The 20,279-nt window shown below is 39.1% G+C and overlaps 1 protein-coding gene across 1 annotated transcript in view; it reads left to right on the top strand.

Annotated features, from left to right (window-relative positions):
- NAA35 (N-alpha-acetyltransferase 35, NatC auxiliary subunit) overlaps window positions 1–19,121 on the top strand; it is an 87,851-nt gene extending 68,730 nt beyond the window's left edge. Inside the window, 2 exon segments of the mRNA XM_053702433.1 lie at window positions 15,260–15,340; window positions 17,699–19,121. Coding sequence (XP_053558408.1) covers window positions 15,260–15,340; window positions 17,699–17,758 — 141 coding nt within the window. The 3' untranslated portion in view covers window positions 17,759–19,121.
- The last annotated feature ends 1,158 nt before the right edge of the window (window positions 19,122–20,279 follow it).

The raw sequence follows: 20,279 nt of genomic DNA, 5'->3' as shown, positions 1-20,279 counted from the left end.
AGATTTGCAATGTTCTGGGGGCTTGGCCTCAGTTGTACTTAGCTTGGTTCCAGTCGGACAAGGTCACCTCAGTGGCTTACATCAGTCGACGTGCTGTCTAAGGCACTGAATAAAACCTCCAGTCTCCTTGGAGACGTGGGTTCAGATCCCACCACTCCAGAATCCAGTTAACCTATGCGGTGCATGGACATTATTTAATCCAGAGGAACTCAGAGTTCCTTAGTCATAGGAGGTGACTTGGATTGTCTGTGGGCGGAAGCTCACGATTGCTGTTTGTCATCCACTTTCCAGAGGTGTACAACTGGGAATCTGATTTCTGAACAGACAGATATTTAATTTGGGGAGTGGGACTCTCCATCCGGAGGTGTTCTCCGAGTAAACCTTCAAATGGGGGGTTTCCGGAGTTGGATTTTGAGGGCGTTTCGGCAGAACGCCAAGCTTCCAAGATACGGGTCAAGGTCTAGTGATCCACAGACCGTTCTGGTAGATGTTCTGGTGGCTTTTCCTGGGATTTCAATCTCGCATCCCTGTTTGCTTCCTTCCACAAGTCATTGCTCGTGTCAAACAGGAGAGAGCATCAGTAATTCTGATAGCTCCTGCGTGGCCTCACAGGATTGGGTATGCAGACCTAGTGTAGATATCATCATCTCTCTCACCTTGGAGATTTCCTCTGAGGAAGGACATTCTAATTCAGGGTTATTTCGTTTACCCAAATATCATTTCTCGGAAGCTGACTGCTTGGAGATTGGATGCTTAGTTCGGTTTAAGCGTGGGTTTTCTGAGTCGGTCATTGAGACCATGTTTCTGGCTTGTAGCCTGTTGCTTGAAACATTTACCATAAGATATGGCATAAATGTCCTTATGGTGTGAATCCATAGGCTACTCTAGGAGTAGGGTCAAGATTCTTAGGATTTTGCCCTTTCTACAGGAAGGTCTGGAGTTTTGTCAGTCAGTTCTCTGAAGGGTCAGATTTCTGCATTATCTTTTCTTGCTGCATAAGCGTTTGGCGGATGTTCCAGATGTGCATTTTTTTGTCAGGCCTTGGTCAGAATCAGGCCTGTGTTTAAGTCTGTTGCTCCTCCTGGGAGCCTTAACTTTTGTTCTTAAAAGTTTGCAGCAAGCTCCGTTTGAGCCATTGCAATCCATAGATATTAAGTTGTTATCTTGGAAGGTTTTGGTTTCTTATTGCTATGTCTTCTGCTCGGAGAGTGTCTGAACTCTCAGCTTTGCAGTGTGATTCGCCTTATCTTTCATGCAGATGAGGTGGTTCTTCGTACTAAGTTAGGTTCCTTTTTTGGACAGAAATTTTAATCAGGAAATTGTTGTTCCTTCTCTTTGTCGTAGTTATTCTTTTCTGAAGAAAGTTTGTTGTACAACTTGGTGGTTGTGCATGCTTTAAAATTTTATTTATAGGCGACTAAGGATTTTCACCAGTCTTCTGCCCTGTTCGTTTGTTTCTCTGGGAAACGTAAGGGTCAGAAAGCTTCTGCTACTTCTCTTTCTCTCTGGTTGAGAAGTATAATTGGTTTTGCCCAGCAGTCTCCTGAGAGAATTACAGCTCATTCCACTAGGGCTGTCTCTTCTTGGGTTTTTAAAAATGAAGCTTCTGTGGAACAGATTTGCAAGGCTGCAACTTGGTCTTCTCTGCATTCCCTGTCAAAATTTTACAAATTGAATTCTTTTGTCTCGGCTGAAACTTAGCTCCACATCTCCCCTCAATACCAGCGCTGCTTACGGTTGCGGTGAGCTGCTAAAACGTGCTTGTGCACGATTTCCCCATAGGAATCAATGGGGGAGAGCCGGCTGAAAAAAAACCTAACACCTGCAAAAAAGCAGCGTAAAGCTCCTAACGCAACCCCATTGATTCCTATGGGGAAATACTTTTAATGTCTACACCCTAACATGAACCCCGAGTCTAAACACCCCTAATCTTACACTTATTAACCCCTAATCTGCCGCCCCCGACATTGCCGACACCTAAATTATAATTATTAACCCCTAATCTGCTGCTCCGGACACCGCCGCCACCTACATTATACTTATGAACCCCTAATCTGCTGCCCCCAACATCGCTGAACCCTACATTATATTTATTAACCCCTAATCTGCCGCCCACAACGTCGCCACCACTATAATAAAGTTATTAACCCCTAAACCTAAGTCTAACCCTAACCCCCCCTAATTTAAATATAATTTTAATAAATCTAAGCAAAATTAATACAATTAACTAAATTATTCCTATTTAAAACTAAATACTTACCTATAAAATAAACCCTAAGATAGCTACAATATAACTAATAGTTACATTGTATCTAGCTTAGGGTTTATTTTTATTTTACAGGCAACTTTGTATTTATTTTAACTAGGTACAATAGTTATTAAATAGTTATTAACTATTTAATAACTACCTAGTTAAACTAAAGACAAATTTACCTGTAAAATAAAACCTAACCTATGTTACAATTACGCCTAACACTACACTATAATTAAATTAATTACCTAAACTAAATACAATTAATTACAATTTAAAACAATTATCTAAAGTATGAAAACCCCCCCCACTAAATTACAGAAAATAAAATAATTACAAGATTTTTAAACTAATTACACCTACTCTAATCCCCCTAACAAAATAAAAAGCCCCCCAAAATAAAATAAAAAAGCCCTACCCTACACTAAATTACAAATAGCCCTTAAAAGGGCCTTTTGCAGGGTATTGCCCCAAAGTAATCAGCTCTTTTACCTGTAAAAAAAAAAAAAAAAATGTACAAATACCCCCCAACATTAAAACCCACCACCCACACAACCAACCCTACTCTAAAACCCACCCAATCCCCCCTTAAAAAAAACCTAACACTAACCCCTTGAAGATCACCCTACTGTGAGACGTCCTCACCCCAGAAGTCTTCATCCAGAGGGCATCTTCTATCTTCATCCAGATGGCGCGTAGCGGCTCCATCTTCAAGACATCCGACGCTGAGCATCCTCTTCTTTTTTCGTCCAACAACTGAATGAAGGTTCCTTTAAATGACGTCATCCAAGATGGCGTCCCTTCAATTCCCATTGGCTGATAAAATTCTATCAGCCAATCGGAATTAAGGTAGAAAAAATCCTATTGGCTAATGCAATCAGCCAATAGGATTGAGCTTGCATTCTATTGGCTGATCCAATCAGCCAATAGAATGCCAGCTCAATCCTATTGGCTGATTGGATCAGCCAATAGGATTGAACTTCAATCCTATTGGCTGATTGCATCAGCCAATAGGATTTTTTTCTACCTTAATTCCGATTGGCTGATATAATTCTATCAGCCATTTGGAATTGAAGGGACGCCATCTTGGATGACGTCATTTAAAGGAACCTTTATTCAGTCGTCGGACGAAGAAAGAAGAGGATGCTCCGCGTTGGATGTCTTGAAGATGGAGCCGATCCGCGCCGGATGGATGAAGATAGAAGATGCCGTCTGGATGAAGACTTCTGCCCGTCTGGAGGCCCACTTCTGCCCGGTTGGGTGAAGACTTCTCACGGTAGGGTAATCTTCAAGGGGTTAGTTTTAGGTTTTTTTAAGGGGGGATTGGGTGGGTTTTAGAGTAGGGTTGGTTGTGTGGGTGGTGGGTTTTAATGTTTGGGGGGGGGATTTGTACTTTTTTTTTTCAGGTAAAAGAGCTGATTACTTTGGGGAAATGCCCCGCAAAAGGCTCTTTTAAGGGCTATTTGTAATTTAGTGTAGGGTAGGGTTTTTTTTTGGGGGGGGGGGCCTTTTTATTTTGTTAGGGGGATTAGATTAGTTGTAATTAGTTTAAAAATCTTGTAATTATTTTATTATTTTCTGTAATTTAGTGGGGGGGTTTTTCGTACTTTAGATAATTTTTTTTAATTGTAATTAATTGTATTAAGTTTAGGTAATTATTTTAATTATAGTGTAGTGTTAGGTGTAATTGTAACATAGGTTAGGTTTTATTTTACAGGTAAATTTGTCTTTATTTTAACTAGGTAGTTATTAAATAGTTAATAACTATTGTACCTAGTTAAAATAAATACAAAGTTTCCTGTAAAATAAAAATAAACCTTAAGCTAGATACAATGTAACTATTAGTTATATTGTAGCTAGCTTAGGGTTTATTTTATAGGTAAGTATTTAGTTTTAAATAGGAATAATTTAGTTAATTGTATTAATTTTATTTACGGTAGATTTATTAAAATTATATTTGTTAGGAGGTGTTAGGTTTAGGGGTTAATACATTTAATATAGTGGCGGCAACGTTGGGGGCGGCAGATTAGGGGTTAATAAATGTAGGTAGGTGTCGGCGATGTTAGGGCAGGCAGATTAGGGGTTAATATTATTTAACTAATGTTTGCGAGGCGGGAGTGCGGCGGTTTAGGGGTTAATATGTTTATTATAATGGCGGCCATGTCCGGTTCGGCAGATTAGGGGTTAAAAATGTTATTTTAGTTTTTGCGATGTGGGGGGGCCTCGGTTTAGGGGTTAATAGGTAGTTTATGGGTGTTAGTGTTCTTTTTAGCACTTTAGTTAAGAGTTTTATGCTACAGCGTTGTAGTGTAAAACTCTTAAAGGGCCACTGTAAGTAAATATTTTCTATGCCTGTTACTAACTAACTACCCCAAATACGCTTTTTATGAATAGCATTTCATTAACATATCTCTACCGTATATCAGAAATCTTGTCTGCAAATTTAATTGTTTTCCAAACCCACTCCGTGGGTATCCTTTGCTCTGTACCAATCCGTTTACAATACCTAGGTTTCAAAATGGCGCTTTAAACACAAAAGTTATTGGTTTAAGTATTTTGAACACGCAGTGCTGAAAATAGTGGGCAGGATAACGTGACATCATCGGCAAATAAAAGATATAACTTTTAGAACGTTATGAAACTTCGTTTTGGAGAAAATATAGGTCAGTAGGTTTTAATTAATGTTTATTAACTTTAATATGTTAGTTGTTTAGCTTAAAAATTATAACAGAAAGTAATCCTTTAACTACTGACTTTTAAATGCGGTGTCAGTCTTGACAGGAGAGGGTCTACCGCTCACTTTTGGTCAAACTCGTAATACCGGCGTTATGCAAGTCCCATTGAAAATATAGGATACGCAATTGACGTAAGTGGATTTGCGGTATTTCCGAGTCTGGCCAAAAAAGTGAGCGGTACACCTGTACCTGCAAGACTCGTAATACCAGGGGGCGTTAAAAAGCAGCGTTAGGACCTCTTAGCGCTGCTTTTTTACCCTAACGCACAACTTGTAATATAGCCGACTCTTAGGAAAGAAAACAAAATTTATGCTTACCTGATAAATTTATTTATTTCCAGATACTGTGAGTCTACGGCCCTCCCTTTATTTTAAGACGGTTATTTTTAACTTTAACCTCTACACCTTGTGTTATTTCCTTTTTCTCCATTTTCCTTCGGTCGAATGACTGGGGATTGTGACAAGGGAAGTGACATATAACAGCTTTGCTGTGGTGCTCTTTGCCTCCTTCTGCTGGCCAGGAGTGATATTCCCAAGAGTAATTGATGATTCCATGGACTCACCGTATCCGGAAAGAAAGAAATTTATCAGGCAAGCATAAATTTTGTTTTCTTTCTAATGACACTGTGAGTCCACGGATCATCTAATTACTATTAGGAATATCACTCCTGCCCAGCAGGAGGCGGCAAAGAGCACCACAGTAAAGCTGTTAAATATCACCTCCCTTCCCTCCAACCCCAGTCATTCTCTTTGCCTATGTTAAAGCAAGGAAGTGGTAAAGTTTAGGTATTAGAAGAATTAGTAGTGCAAGATTGAGCTGCTTTGTCCTAGGGTGTAGCCATAGTCCATATCAGTCTCTTCAGTAGAGCAGTGGTGGCTTTCAAGCAATGGGAACTTGTGGGGTATAATCGTCACTGCGCCTCATATATATATATATATCTGCTGCCAGGCAGATTTCAGAGGTAAGTGCTAAGTTTATTTTGCTAGGAGACATGCAGAAAAATATTGGAACTTGAACATTCTATCTGTTGGGACTCATTTATCCTATCGTGGGTTATAGGACATGACAGGCAGTTTGTGCAGGGACTGGGGACGTGAGGAAGGAACTATAGTTCTTTTTTATTATGCAGCTTATGGTGGTTTTACTCTCCTAGCGACTTCATTTTCAAAGTTAATGTCGGACGGGAGTTTTTGTTTGTAACACCCATGATAGGCGGGTCTGTTTTCAGAAGGGGCAAAGAATTTGCGTGCTTTCCTTCATCCCTTCTTAGTTCTGGTGTGTCAGAGGTGCTTTGCATAAGTGCGGTTCCGCTTTCTAAAAAAACAGAAGGTGGAAACCGAGTGGAGCAGTTCTTATTGAGTTTGGATCTTATATTAACAGGAGTTGGGCAGTTTTCTATCCAGCGGTCAGCAGGACAGGTAGGTACCTCAGCAGGAAAGCTGTCTGAAGTGTAGAGGCTGTCTGGGTGGTTATAAGAGGGTTTTTTTGTGGTATCACACACAAAAAAGAGTATTGTTTTTAAAATTTAAAGGGACAGTACCGTTTTTTGTGCTAAAAGTTAAAAATCGAATAAAAACATTTTCTTTTGGTTAATTCTTGGGTAAAGATGGACCAAGAGGCCCTGCAGAATGTTACATGTACTTTGTTTTGATGCTAATGTGGAACCACCAATCCCTTTCTGTTCCTCATGTATTGAGAGAACATTGAATTACAGGGATAGGCTGTTTGATTTTGAGCCAGCATTGTCTAATGTGGATGCTGTTCAGGGGTCTCCTGCAAATGTTCAAGATATGCCGCAGCTTTCTCCTCATATGTCCCAAAATTTGTCGTCCATACATGCAGTGCCCTGCACATCCTCACAAGCTCCAGTTGGAGTTTAATTGCAAGACATTGCTTCCCTTATTTCTTCTGCAGAGGAAGGTACTTTGGTGGCATCTGAGGGTGAAATCTTAGACTCAGACAGTGTAACTCCTTCTTCTGATGCTGAGGTGATATAATTTAGATTTAAGCTGGAGCACCTCCGTTTGTTTCTTAAAGGGACAGTCTAGTCAAAATTAAACTTTCATGATTCAGATAGGGCAAGCAATTTTAAACAACTTTCCAATTGACTTTTATCATTAAATTTGCTTTGTTCCCTTGGTGGTATTTTTGAAAAGCTAAACGTAGGTAGACTCGAACTGATTTCTAAACCGTTGAAAACCGCCTTTTAGCTCAGAGCATTTTGAAAGTTTTTCAGTTAGACAGTACTAGTTCATGTGTGTCATATAGATAACTGTGCTCACTCCCGTGGAGTTATTTAGTAGTCTGCACTGAGATAAGAGGGCGGTCTGCAGAGGCTTAGATACAAGGTAATCACAGAGGTAAAACAAATATTAATATAACTGTGTTGGTTATGCAAAACTGGGGAATGGGTAATAAAGGTATTATCTATCTTTTTAAACAATAAAAGTTCTGGTGTAGACTGTCCCTTTTAAGGAGGTTTTGGCTACCCTGAACGATTCCAACACTACCGTAGTAGTCAATCCTAAGAAGTCCAGTAAGCTTAAAGGGACACTCAGGTTAAATTAAATTTTCATGATTCAGATACAGCATGTAATTTTAAACAACTTTCCAATTTAAAAAAAATGTGCACAGTCTTTTATATTTACAATTTTTGAGTCACCAGATCCTACTGAGCATGTGCAACAATTCACAGACTATACGTATATGCATTTGTGATTGGCTGATTGCTATCACATGGTACAAGGGGAGTGGAAATATACATAACTTTGAAATTTGTTATAAAAAAAATCTACTTCTCATTTGAAGTTCAGACTAAGTGCTATTGTATTGTCTTGTTATCTTGCATTTGTTGATTATGCAAATCTAATGTGTTGACTGGTCCTTTAACAAGTATTTTGATGTACCTTCCATGGTGGAGGTTTTTCCTGTACCAGATCGGGCTACAGAGATTATTGCTAAGGAATGGGAGAGACCCTTTTTCTCCATCCCCTATTTTTAAGAAGATGTTTCCTATTGTTGACTCTATCAAGGAGTCTTGGCAGACGGTCCCCAAGGTGGAAGGGGCAATTTCCACTTTAGCTAAGAGAACTACTATTCCCATTGAGGATAGTTGTTCCTTTAAAGATCCTATGGATAAGAAGTTGGAGGGGTTGCTCAAAAAGATGTATGTACACCAGGGTTTACAATGGCAACCTGCGGTGTGTATTGCTACCGTCACTAGTGCTGCGGCATACTGGTTTGATGCGTTGTCTGATTCTATTCAGACAGACACTCCCCTGGAAGAGATCCAGGATAGGCTCAAGGCCCTTAAAGAGACATTAAACCCAAAAATTTTCTTTCATGATTCAGATAGAGGACACAATTTTTAAAAAGTTTCCAATTTACTTCTATTATCAATTTTTTTCATTCTCATGTTATTCTTTGTTGAAGAGATACCTAGGTAGGTAGCGTGCACATGCCTGAAGCACTACACGTCAGGAAATAGTGCTGCCATCTAGTGCCCCTACTAATGTATAACATTCTTGCAAAACTGCTGCTATATAGTACTGCAGACACATGCACACTCTTGAGCTTACATTTCTGCTTTTTCACAAAGGATAACAAGGGAAACTAAGACAATTTGATAATAGAAGTAAATTAGAAAGTTGTTTAAAATGTTATGTTCTATCTAAATCATGAAATTAAGAAATGGGTTTTATGTCCCTTTAAAGGGACAGTATACACTCATTTTCATATAACTGCATGTAATAGACACTACTATAAAGAATAAGATGCACAGATACTGATATAAAAATCCAGTATAAAACTGTTTAAAAACTTACTTAGAAGCTGTCAGTTTGGCTCTGTTGAAAAGGTAGCTGGAAAGCCCACTGCAAGTGGCAAATAAGACACTCCCCCCTCCCCCTTCTTTTGCATATGAAAAGACCCTTTACACAGACAAGAGCAAGCTGGAGAAGGTAGCTGACAGTATTCACATAAAACTTTGGGGCTTGGTTAGGAGTCTGAAAATCAGAGCAATGTTCTTTAAAAATAAGCAAAACTATACATTTATTTTTTTTAAAAACTTTGAGCTATATAAATAGATCATCTACAAAACATTTATGCAAAGAAAAAATTAGTGTATAATGTCCCTTTAAGTTGGCCAATTCCTTTATTACGGATGCTTCCCTACAGGTTATCAAACTGTGAGCAAAGATTTCTGGATTTGCCGTTCTGACCCGCAGAGCCTTATGGTTGAAATCCTGGTCTGCGGATGTATCGTCTAAGTCTAAGCTTTTGGCTATTCCTTACAAGGGTAAGACTTTGTTTGGGCCGGGATTGGCTGAAATTATCTCCGACATTATGGGAGGAAAGGGTCATTTCCTCCCTCAGGATAAGAGGAATAAGCAGAAGGGACGTCAGAGTAATTTTCGTTCCTTTCGAAACTTCAAGGGTAAGCCTTCCTCTCCCTTTACAAAGCAGGAACAATCCAAGCCTTCCTAGAGGTCCAATCAGTCTTGGAACAAGGGAAAGCAATCTAAGAAGCCCTCTACTGACTCAAAATCAGCATGAAGGGTCTGCCCCCGATCGGGGACTGGATCTTGTGGGGGGCAGACTTTCATTCTTCACTCAGGCTTGGATTCGGGACTTTCAGGATCCCTGGGCGGTAGACATCGTGTCTCAGGGATACAAACTAGAGTTCAAGACCTTGCAGGTTTCTGCTCTCAAGATTATCTGTAGACTAGATAAAAAGAGAGGCATTCTTACACTGTGTTTGGGACCTCTCCGTCATGGGAGTGATAGTTCCTGTTCCAGTACAGGAGCAGGGTCTGGATTTTTACTCCAATCTGTGGTTCCCAAAAAAGAGGGAACCTTCAGACCAATTTTAGATCTCAAAAGTCTAAACAATTTCCTTAGAGTACCGTCCTTCAAGATGGAAACTATTCGTTCCATTCTTCCCTTGGTTCAAGAGAGTCAATTCATGACAACAGTAGACTTAAAGGATGCGTACCTGCATGTTCCCATTCACAGGGATCATCACAGGTTTCTGAGGTTTGCTTTTCTAGACAAACTCTTCCAGTTTGTGGCTCTTCCATTTGGCCTTGCCACAGCTCCCAGAATTTTTTCAAAAGTCCTGGAATCTCTGTTGGTTGTGCTCCGGTTACGGGGCGTTGCAGTGGCGCCTTACCTGGACGACATTCTGGTTCAGGCACCATCCTTTTCAGTAAGCAAACTCCCACACGGAGATGTTATCTTTCCTGCACTCTCGGGGATAGAAGGTGAATCTGGAAAAGAGTTCCTTAATTCCAGCTACAAGGTTAGTTTTCTTGGGAACCATAATAGATTCCCTATCCATGAAAATATTTCTGACAGAGGTCAGAAAATCAAGGATCTTCGATTCTTGTAGGGTTCTTCAGTTCTCTCCTCAGCCATCAGTGGCTCAATGTATGGAGTTAATAGGTCTGATGGTAGCTGCCATGGACATCATTCCGTTTGCCCGTTTCCACCTCAGACCCTTGCAGTTATGCATGCTCAGACAATGAAACCGGGATTATGCAGATCTGTCTCAGAGATTACATCTGGATCAGGAGACGAGATTCTCTTCTTTGGTGGTTGTTTCAGAAACATCTCTCCCAGGGAACCTGCTTCCGCAGACCCACCTGGGTGATTGTGACAACGGACGCCAGCCTGCTGGGAAGGGGAGCAGTCTGGGGCTCACTAAGGGCTCAGGGGACATGGACTCAGGAGGAGTCTGTTCTCCCCATAAACATTCTAGAGCTGAGGGCAATCTTCAATGCTCTTCTGGCCTCAGTAATCTTCAGCCCAATTTATCAGGTTCCAGTCGGACAATATAACTTCAGTGGCTTACATTAACCATCAGGGAGGAACTCGGAGTTCCTTGGCCATGACTGAGGTAGCCAGGATTATTCAGTGGGAGGAGATCCACAACTGCTGTCTTTCTGCAATTCACATTCCAGGAGTGGACAATTGGGAAACGGATTTTCTGAGCAGACAGACCTTTCACCCGGGGGAGTGGGAGCTCCATCCAGAAGTTTTTTCCAGCTTGATTCTCAAATAAGGGACAGCCGGAACTGGATCTCATGGCATCTCGACAGAATGCCAAGCTCTCGAGGTCGAGGGATCCTCAGGCTGTACTGATAGATGCTCTGGCGGTTCCTTGGAATTTCAGTTTAGCATACCTTTTGTCCTCCGTTCGCTCTCCTTCCTCGGGTCATTGCTCGAATCAAACAGGAAAGGGCGTCGGTGATCCTCATTGCACCGGTGTGAACTCACAGGATTTGGTATGCAGACCTAGTGGAGATGTCATCTTTCACCTTGGAGACTTCCATTGAGGAAGGACTTTCTACTACAAGGGCCCTTCCTTCATCCAAATCTAGTTTCTCTGAAGCTGACTGCTTGGAGATTGAACGATTGATTTTATCTAAGCATGGGTTTTCTGAGTCGGTCATTGAGACCATGATTCAGGCTTGTAAGCCTGTGCCTAGAAAGATTTATCATAAGATATGGCGTAAATATCTGCATTGGTGTGAATCCAGGGGCTACTCTTGGAGTAGAGTTCGGATTCCTAGAATTTTGTCCTTTCTCCAGGAGGGTCTGGAGAAGGATTTATCTGCGAGTACTTTGAAGGGTCAAATATCTGCCTTGTCTATTTTGTTGCATAAGCGTCTGGCGGATGTACCAGACGTGCAATCCTTTTGTCAGGCCTTGGTCAGAATCAGGCCTGTGTTTAAACCTGTTACTCCTCCCTGGAGTCTTAACCTTGTTCTTAAGGTTCTTCAACAGGCTCCATTTGAGCTTATGCATTCCTTGGATATTAAATTATTATCTTGGAAAGTTTTGTTTCTTGTTGCAATTTCTTCTGCCTGCAGAGTCTCAGAACTCTTGGCGTTGCAGTATGAATCCCCTTATCTTATTTTTCATTCTGATAATGTAGTTCTGCGTACTAAGTTGGGGTTCCTTCCTAAAGTGGTTTCAGATAGAAATATTAATCAGGAAATTGTTGTTCCTTCTTTGTGTCCTAACCCTTCTTCTCATAAGGAGCGTCTGCTGCACAACCTAGATGTGCTGCGTGAGTTGAAATTCTGTTTACAGGTGACTAAGGATTTTGCCAGTCTTCGGCTCTGTTTGTTGTTTTCTCTGGGAAATGTAAGGGTCAGAAAGCTACGGCTACTTCTTTTTCTTTGTGGCTGAAGAGTATAATTCGCTTGGCGTATGAAACTGCTGGACAGCAACCTCCTGAGAGAGTCACGGCTCATTCTACAAGGGCTGTTTCCTCTTCCTGGGCATTCAAAAATGAAGCTTCTGTGGAACAGATGTGCAAGGCTGCAACTTGGTCCTCTCTACACACTTTTTCCAAATTCTATAAATTTGATACTTTTGCCTCGGCTGAGGATTCTTTTGGGAGAAAGGTTCTTCAAGCAGTGGTGCCTTCTGTTTAGGTTCCCTGTCTTGTCCCTCTCTTATCTGTGTCCTCTAGCTTGGGTATTTATTCCCAATAGTAATTAGATGATCCGTGGACTCACCGTGTCATTAGAAAGAAAACAAAATGTATGCTTACCTGATAAATTTCTTTCTTTCTTGACACAATGAGTCCACGGCCCGCCCTGTTTTTTTGCAAGACAGGTATTTTTGTTGTATTATAAACCCCAGGCACCTCTGCACCTTGTTGCTTCCTTTTTCTCCTTTTACTTCGGTAGAATGACTGGGGTTAGAGGGAAGGGAGGTGATATTCCACAGCTTTGCTGTGGTGCTCTTTGCCGCCTCCTGCTGGGCAGGAGTGATATTCCCAATAGTAATTAGATGATCCGTGGACTCACCGTGTCAAGAAATAAATACATTTATCAGGTAAGCATAAATTTTGTTTTTTTACTTTGTCTCTTTCCCACCTTTTATTTACATTGAGTCCTTGAGGTTGTCACAGGTATAGAAAATAATTCACAGGCGATTTATGAATTTCAAAAGTGTTCCAAAGCAAAAATGGGAACCACTGATCTAAATGTTGCAATAATAAATTGAGTAGATAAAACAGATGTTCCCATTTATCCAAGCATGAATTTTTAATAACTTGCATTCAGCAATTTTGTTAATTTTTAATACTTGTGTAACATTGCTATGCAGGTTTTATTGCATTGTATTGGATTAGCTTTGGTTTACATCTTTCTGAAACTTACCTTGAAGATAACTTTACTAACATTCATATTATTAACATGTCACTTCACTGAACATTGTGTCTTAACCTCACAAGATATTCTCTGGTTTTCCTCCAAGATAAGGTGATTTTGCTTATAGTGCCATAGTCCCTCCCCAAGGTGGTGTCGGCTACTACTGGTTCTTCTGTCTTTTGTCCTAATCCCTGTAATGACCTGGATGTTGTCTTGTACACTACACAGGTGGTCAGAGCTCAGAAATATAACTATTTTGTCCTGCACAAAGCTTCTAGTAAGGGTCTCGGGGCCTTTGCCCTCCTAATGGTGTCAGTTCTGGTAATAATGCTGCGAGGGAGAGACCTGACTTTTCCTATTACTGCATGTTACTGTACCTATGCAGTCTTATTTACATATCTTAACAACATTTTTCACCTCTGCTTCTACTGTTTGTTTTTCATGAATAGCATGTTTTTTGTTATGTTGTTGTTTCTTGTTCTGGGTTGTTGACCTGACTAACAGTCTTTTCCATATGGTGTTCGTCATTGTTTTAGTACTGGTGGATGGGGAACCTGGATAGGGAATGCTTGAAAGAGTATAGTACCAATTATTCTCTTTTGTCACATTCTTAAAGGACTCACAATTAATAAACAATATTAGCAAATGTATCTTGAATAGTTGAAAAATGTGTGGATATAAGTATTATTATTATCAGTTATTTGTAGAGCGTCAAAAGATTCTGCAGCGCTAAAGCGCTAAGTAAAATAAAAATTTATATTTTAAATGTTATTTTACCTTAATGCTCTGGAGCAGTTTTGCACTGCAAGGTAGGGACGCCCTAACAGATGGGCAGAGCCAAGGGTAGTTTGGAACACGCCCCCACTACAATCCAAAAGGAGTATGCAAGGAAGCCCTAGCTGCATCTGTCACATGAGCGCACGTCAGCTTGACAATAAAGATCAATTTATTTTAGCATGTAAGCCTACGAGCCTAGCTGCTTTGCAGATCTCCTTCATGAGAGCTGATTTACACCAGTGAAACTCCTGGCAGGGCCCTCTATCCATTTGTCTTGTTTTTAGCTCTGCGGAATCTATTGGCGCTCTACAAATAACTGATAATAATAATAGTAGTATCCAAAAACAGGGGGTTCAGCCAAGAATAAAAAAAAGAAACTAGTAACATTGCAGTGTTACAGCTGCAACTTGTGTGGGCAGCAACGGAGAGCAGGGTCCTGAAGACTGCACACTGAAGTGACAGGATCAGATCCCGGAGCTGCAAGTTATAAACGCACCTCAGTAAATCACACAGGGCACAGAACCTGTGCTGTACTTCACTATAGCACACAAATTTTATTAGTAGCTTAAGTTCATGTCCTTTATAAACTGTGCAGTTGCAATCTCCCCAGCCATAATGTCACTTCTACACTAGGCAGTCACAGGTTATTTATACTGTAGCTCTGCATTACCACAGCCCATTATATCACTGCTATAAATAAAAAAATGACAAAGGGATCCAGCCAACAATAACAAGACTACATGAAAAGACAGAGCTCAGCTCCCTTTTAGTTAACGTCACTTGAAAGACTCACACATGCGCTGTAATAGACAAGGGAGTGAGACGGGAACTCCATAGAAAAAGATATTTGACGTGCGTATAGAAAAGTTTACATGGGGAAGAGGTAAGCTACCAGAAATACGCTAGATAAAAAAATATAATTACTCATATAAGGGAACTAGATTGTAAGAATACAGTTGCACTCTTATACATAATGGATTATGTTCTTTCATTTAAATATATTTCATTTTTTGGGTTAACTGTCCCTTTAATTACATCACATGAAATACACTCTTTGTTGTTTGGCGTGTTCTCTTGTTAAATGGTTAAATTGGAGGCTAGGGGAGTGAACAGTAAAATTAGGGGACTCAAACATTTCAAGTTTCTGCCTAACTATTCACCAATGATCATCAAATAGTAAAATGCTTCTTAGCCGACTTGTCAGTATTGACCTTTAGAGACATATACTATACATTGTTTTTAAAATGCAGGATAATATTGCAGAAGATTTGCAATTGTGTCATTTATTATGCGTTCATTTGAATGGTCCATTTATTGAACTTTTTCTTTAGGTCAGTGAGATTTTGAAGGTTGCCAAAAATAATATTGTAGTAATGAAGCTGCTTGCAGGAGGCCACAAGAAAGATTCAAGGGTAAGCATGGGTTCTGCTTTTAATACTGTGTCAATTATCCGATTGCAGAATTTACTTTTTTTTATATATATTTTTAATAATTCTGTTTGTTCTGGTTTCTTATGAGGTGATACTCTTAACAGATAATTCAGTTCCTGCTTAATGTTATTTTCTTAAAACTAAAGTTATGAAGGGAAAGCTTATAGTGAGCATGCATGTATTCATACACTCTGGACCATTAACCCTTTCGAGTCTGGGCTAAAGTGCCTACATCGGAACAACTGTTCCGATGTAGACAAATTGAAACCACTCGATCGTGCACACGATCGCGAGATTTCAATTATTGTATTGCGTCTGGGGGGCATCCCTACAATGCTAGGAACGCCCCCAAGACCGCGATTAAGTCCTGACTGCACAGAAGGCTTCAGGACAGCCGTTGGTTATGACGTTCTATTCCGTCATAACGGCTTTAAAGCCCAGTCTAATTATGATGGAATAGAACGTCATAACGGCTTTAAAGCCCAGTCTAATTATGATGGAATAGAACGTCATAACGGCTTTAAAAGGTTAAGTCCTTATGGTCACAACATATAACAATAATAATAGTTAAATGCTCTATGAAATTTAATTTCAACAATATCGGTTGTAGGTTGCTAAAGCTGTTCTACCTACTGAAATCTGAAATGATGGGTTAATGATTTAATATGTGGCGTTCAAGCACTACTATTTAAATCAAATTCACTTATTTTAATAATATATACTGCTGTAGAATGCAAGACCAGGTACTAATACATGCTGATGTGAATAAGGATGTACCAATTCATGTGAGATCATTAGACTGCTCTACAATGTGAAAAGTAGCATCTTGCACAAACAGTGATGCTGCTAATCATTGCTAGCAAAGAATGATAATCTATTAGTATGATCCATCCTACAAGCTTCAGTTTGTATGTGTGCATCTATGTGAACAGTAGTTTCCAGTGCTAATCACAGTATACTCTGGTGCTTATTATATACATAAAGATGGTGGTAAGATTGCACTATAGAAACAGCTATCCCAGGTTTTGATCATTCCGAAGTAATTAAGAAAACAAAAAACAAAGCCAGGCATCCATTGAATCTGGCAGAAAAAGATCATTTGTGACACTCAGGAACTACAGTTTTGACTTAAAGGGATTGGAAAGTCAATATTAAACTTGCATGATTCAGATGTTATTTTAAGACACTTTTAAATTAACTTAAATCGTAAATGTACTTTGTTCTCTTGGTATCCATTGTTGAAAAATAATATGTACACTAGTGGGAGCTAGCTGGTGATTGGTGCTTGCACACGTTTGTGTTTTGTGATTGGCTAACTAGATGTGTTCAGCTAGATCTAAGTATTGAATTGCTGCTTGTTCAGCTAGATCTAAGTATTGAATTGCTGCTTCTTCAGCAAATTCTATCAAGGGAATGAAGCTGATTTTATAATAGAAGTAAATTGGAAAGTTGTTTAAAATTGTATGTGAATCCTGAATTAAAAAACTTGGAGTTTGTGTCCTTTTAAGATAGAAGCTGTCTACATAGGATCTATCGGGTAGATTTAGTACAAATCAAGCACAAGCCTGTATATTTGTTTGTAAACACACGAGTTATTAAAAAGATGTATAATTATTTTATTATTTAGCTATAGGTAATTGTTGTTTGCAGATGCTCAGATGTGCCCTACAATACATATACAGTTTCTGCAGGTACTGCTGTTTTTGCCCCATTGCTTGCAATGGAACTTGCCAGAAAGTAGTAGGAGAACATTTGTAGTGTGTTGTGACACAAATTAGCTTAAAGGGTCATGAAACCCATTTTTTTTCTTTTATGATTCAGAGAGATAATACAATTGTAAACAGCTTTCCAATTTACTTCTATTATTTAATTTGTTTCCTTCTCTTGTTATCTTTTGCTGAAAGGTTTATCTAGGCAAGCTCAGAGGCAGCAGAGAACCTAAGTTTCATGTAGCGTTAAGCTCAGTTTCACACAATATGCTTACAGTATGTCTGGCAAAGGTGGGAGAAACAATATACCAAGCTGAAGAAGAGTAGTGTGGCTGCAATCACGTTCTTTTGTATAGCGGGTGCACACAGATTTGTCATATTATACGCTTGAGTTTGGATAGCTTTGTATTATTGGAGATGCTTTTAAGAGGACAAATGGAGGCACCCAAACCTAGTAATAGCATTATAATTATATAAACAAAAAGAAAACACAAGGGCAGCCCAGAACTTTGTTTATGTCTCATTTGTCACTCAAATAATATGCCGCTAAAACCATGTATCTACAGAATAATCACACAATAATTTGGCATCACTTTTAATGAAACTTTTTTTTTTTCTTTTTTATACTTAGATTCCACCCGAATTTGACTTCTCTGCACACAAATATTTTCCTGCTGTCAAGCTGGTTTAAAGACTGAGTGGTTACAGAGTGTTTTACTGTGTTTTATATGTACCTGTTGCAGAACTGAAGAATGAAGGAACATTGTTGTTGGAAAGAGGTTGGCTGTATCAACAGAGATGATATTGATAAGCACATTGATATGCTTAAGACACCTTGCTCTGCATTTTCTAGACTTATACGGCCTGTGTTTAGCTCTGCTCACATACATCTAGAGACAAAGCTGCTATTCAGTGTAAAGCAATGCCTTTGGAATTTTCTCTGCACATTTTTCATCTTATGCAAGATACAGGGAGGTGTGTGTGTGGTTGCTTAATATGACACTTTCAATTTGTGTGAAAGCTATGGTATGTTTTTTTTTTTATAAAAAGAAATCATGTACAGCATAAAGAAACATTTGTGTATACAAAATGCTGAGCTAGTTAAATGTTTTAAACAATCTAAATGCTTCTTTGTATGACCTCTAGTGAAGGCCATCACTTTCCTAAACAATAGTGTGCCTTTTTAACGGGGAAGAAACCCTGGCATTTACTATCATGCATAAACGCATTTATTTTTTTTGCACGAAAAACAAGTGAACCGATCTCAAGTAAATACATGTTCCTTTGCACTTCAAGCAGCGTATATGCACATTGTGAACAATTAGAATTCAACCATTTTCAGTTTTTATTTTCTAAAGGTCACAAGGAGGCTGTAGTGTCCGTCCCATTGAAGGTTGTACTTGCATGCTAGAGAGGCAATTCACGGTTTACTTTTGCTTGGCCATAAAGCCTGTAATGCCAAATGCAGGTGTGCACCTTTTGATATGGCTTTCTAGCAGAGGCCAAGAGCACGGAGCAATCTTCAATGGGATGGAGGGTAGAGCTGTTCTGCCCTCCTAGGGACTTTTAGAAAAAAAAGACAGGTATAGAAGGGGCAGCCAGCTGCTTGTCTGAGAACACAAAAGCAGATGTTAAATAAATGGGCTTTTCTGGTTCTGTTTTGAAATGTATTTAATGTACAGATGACATACTTTAATATTCTGGCCTCTACTTAACTTTACCATCACTTTAACAATAAATATTTATTTCCAATCAGAGTGGTTGGATCTATGGACTGTCTATATTAAATAACTGTTTTCTAGTTTTGTTTTTTATACAAAAAAATGAGTGCAACATTTTTATTTTTAACTGCATGATAGGAAATGTGGTTGTTTCTTGACGCTTCTAAGCCAATTCAGTTACCTTTTTTGTTGTTGTTAATAATATGAGACTGAAGGGTGTTTTTGTTTTTATTTTGTTGTTGTTTTTTTTTTAAATAAATTTCAGTCTGTGACACCAGTTCTATAAATGTTCGGTTCTTATTTTTGGATATGTATTAAATATGTAAAATACTATTTGTGTTGTTGTTGTTGTTGTTGTTTTTTTTTTTTTAGACTTATTGCAGCTTTGAAAGTTTTTAAAAATATCGCATTCACTTTTTCTCTTCTTCTTCTTCTCTTTTTTTTTTTTTTTTTTTTTTTTTTTTTTTGCATAAAACCAAGGTGGTGGGCAATTAAAACCTTTATGGTAAACATGGAATTGGTTGGTAAATTAAAATAAATAATTGGTTCAAGTTGCAAATTTATGATTCTTGATTTTGTGAAAACATCCCTGTCTAGCAAAGCCTAGATATGAAAAATGGCCACACATTGTTTTGTGATCTTGGCACTCATTTAACAGTAAGTGTAACGGTTCAATCAGGTGTAGATGAAAAGTTATTTCTCTTGTTAAGTGTATCCAGTCCACGGATCATCCATTACATATGGGATATTCTCCTTCCCAACAGGAAGTTGCAAGAGGATCACCCACAGCAGAGCTGCTATATAGCTCCTCCCCTAACTGCCATATCCAGTCATTCTCTTGCAACCCTCAACAAAGATGGAGGTCGTAAGAGGAGAGTGGTGTTTTATACTTAGTTTATTTCTTCAATCAAAAGTTTGTTATTTTTAAATGGTACCGGAGTGTGCTGTTTATCTCAGGCAGTATTTAGAAGAAGAATCTGCCTGCATTTTCTATGATCTTAGCAGAAGTAACTAAGATCCATGGCTGTTCTCACATATTCTGAGGAGTGAGGTAACTTCAGAGAGGGAATGGCGTGCAGGTTTTCCTGCAATAAGGTATGTGCAGTTAATATTTTTCTAGGGATGGAATTTGCTAGAAAATGCTGCTTATACCAGATTAATGTAAGTAAAGCCTTAAATGCAGTGATAGCTACTGGTATCAGGCTTATTCATAGAGATGCATACTCTTATAAAAATGTAATATAAAACGTTTGCTGGCATGTTAATCGTTTTTATATATGTTTGGTGACAAAACTTATTGGGGCCTAGTTTTTTTTTTTTTCCACATTGCTGGTTTGATTTCTGCCTAGAGGCAGTTTCCTGAAGCTTTCCACTGTTGCAATATGAGTGGGAAGGGCCTATTTTAGTGCTTTTCTGTGCAGATAAAAATACTGACAGAGACATTCAGCTTCCCTCTGCATGATAGAGGACATCTCTGAAGGGCTCAAAAGG

Source organism: Bombina bombina, chromosome 2, assembly GCF_027579735.1.
Source record: "Bombina bombina isolate aBomBom1 chromosome 2, aBomBom1.pri, whole genome shotgun sequence".
Lineage (NCBI taxonomy): Eukaryota > Metazoa > Chordata > Amphibia > Anura > Bombinatoridae > Bombina > Bombina bombina.
Note: the sequence above shows the minus strand (reverse complement) of the source record. Positions and strands in the feature narration are given on the sequence as shown.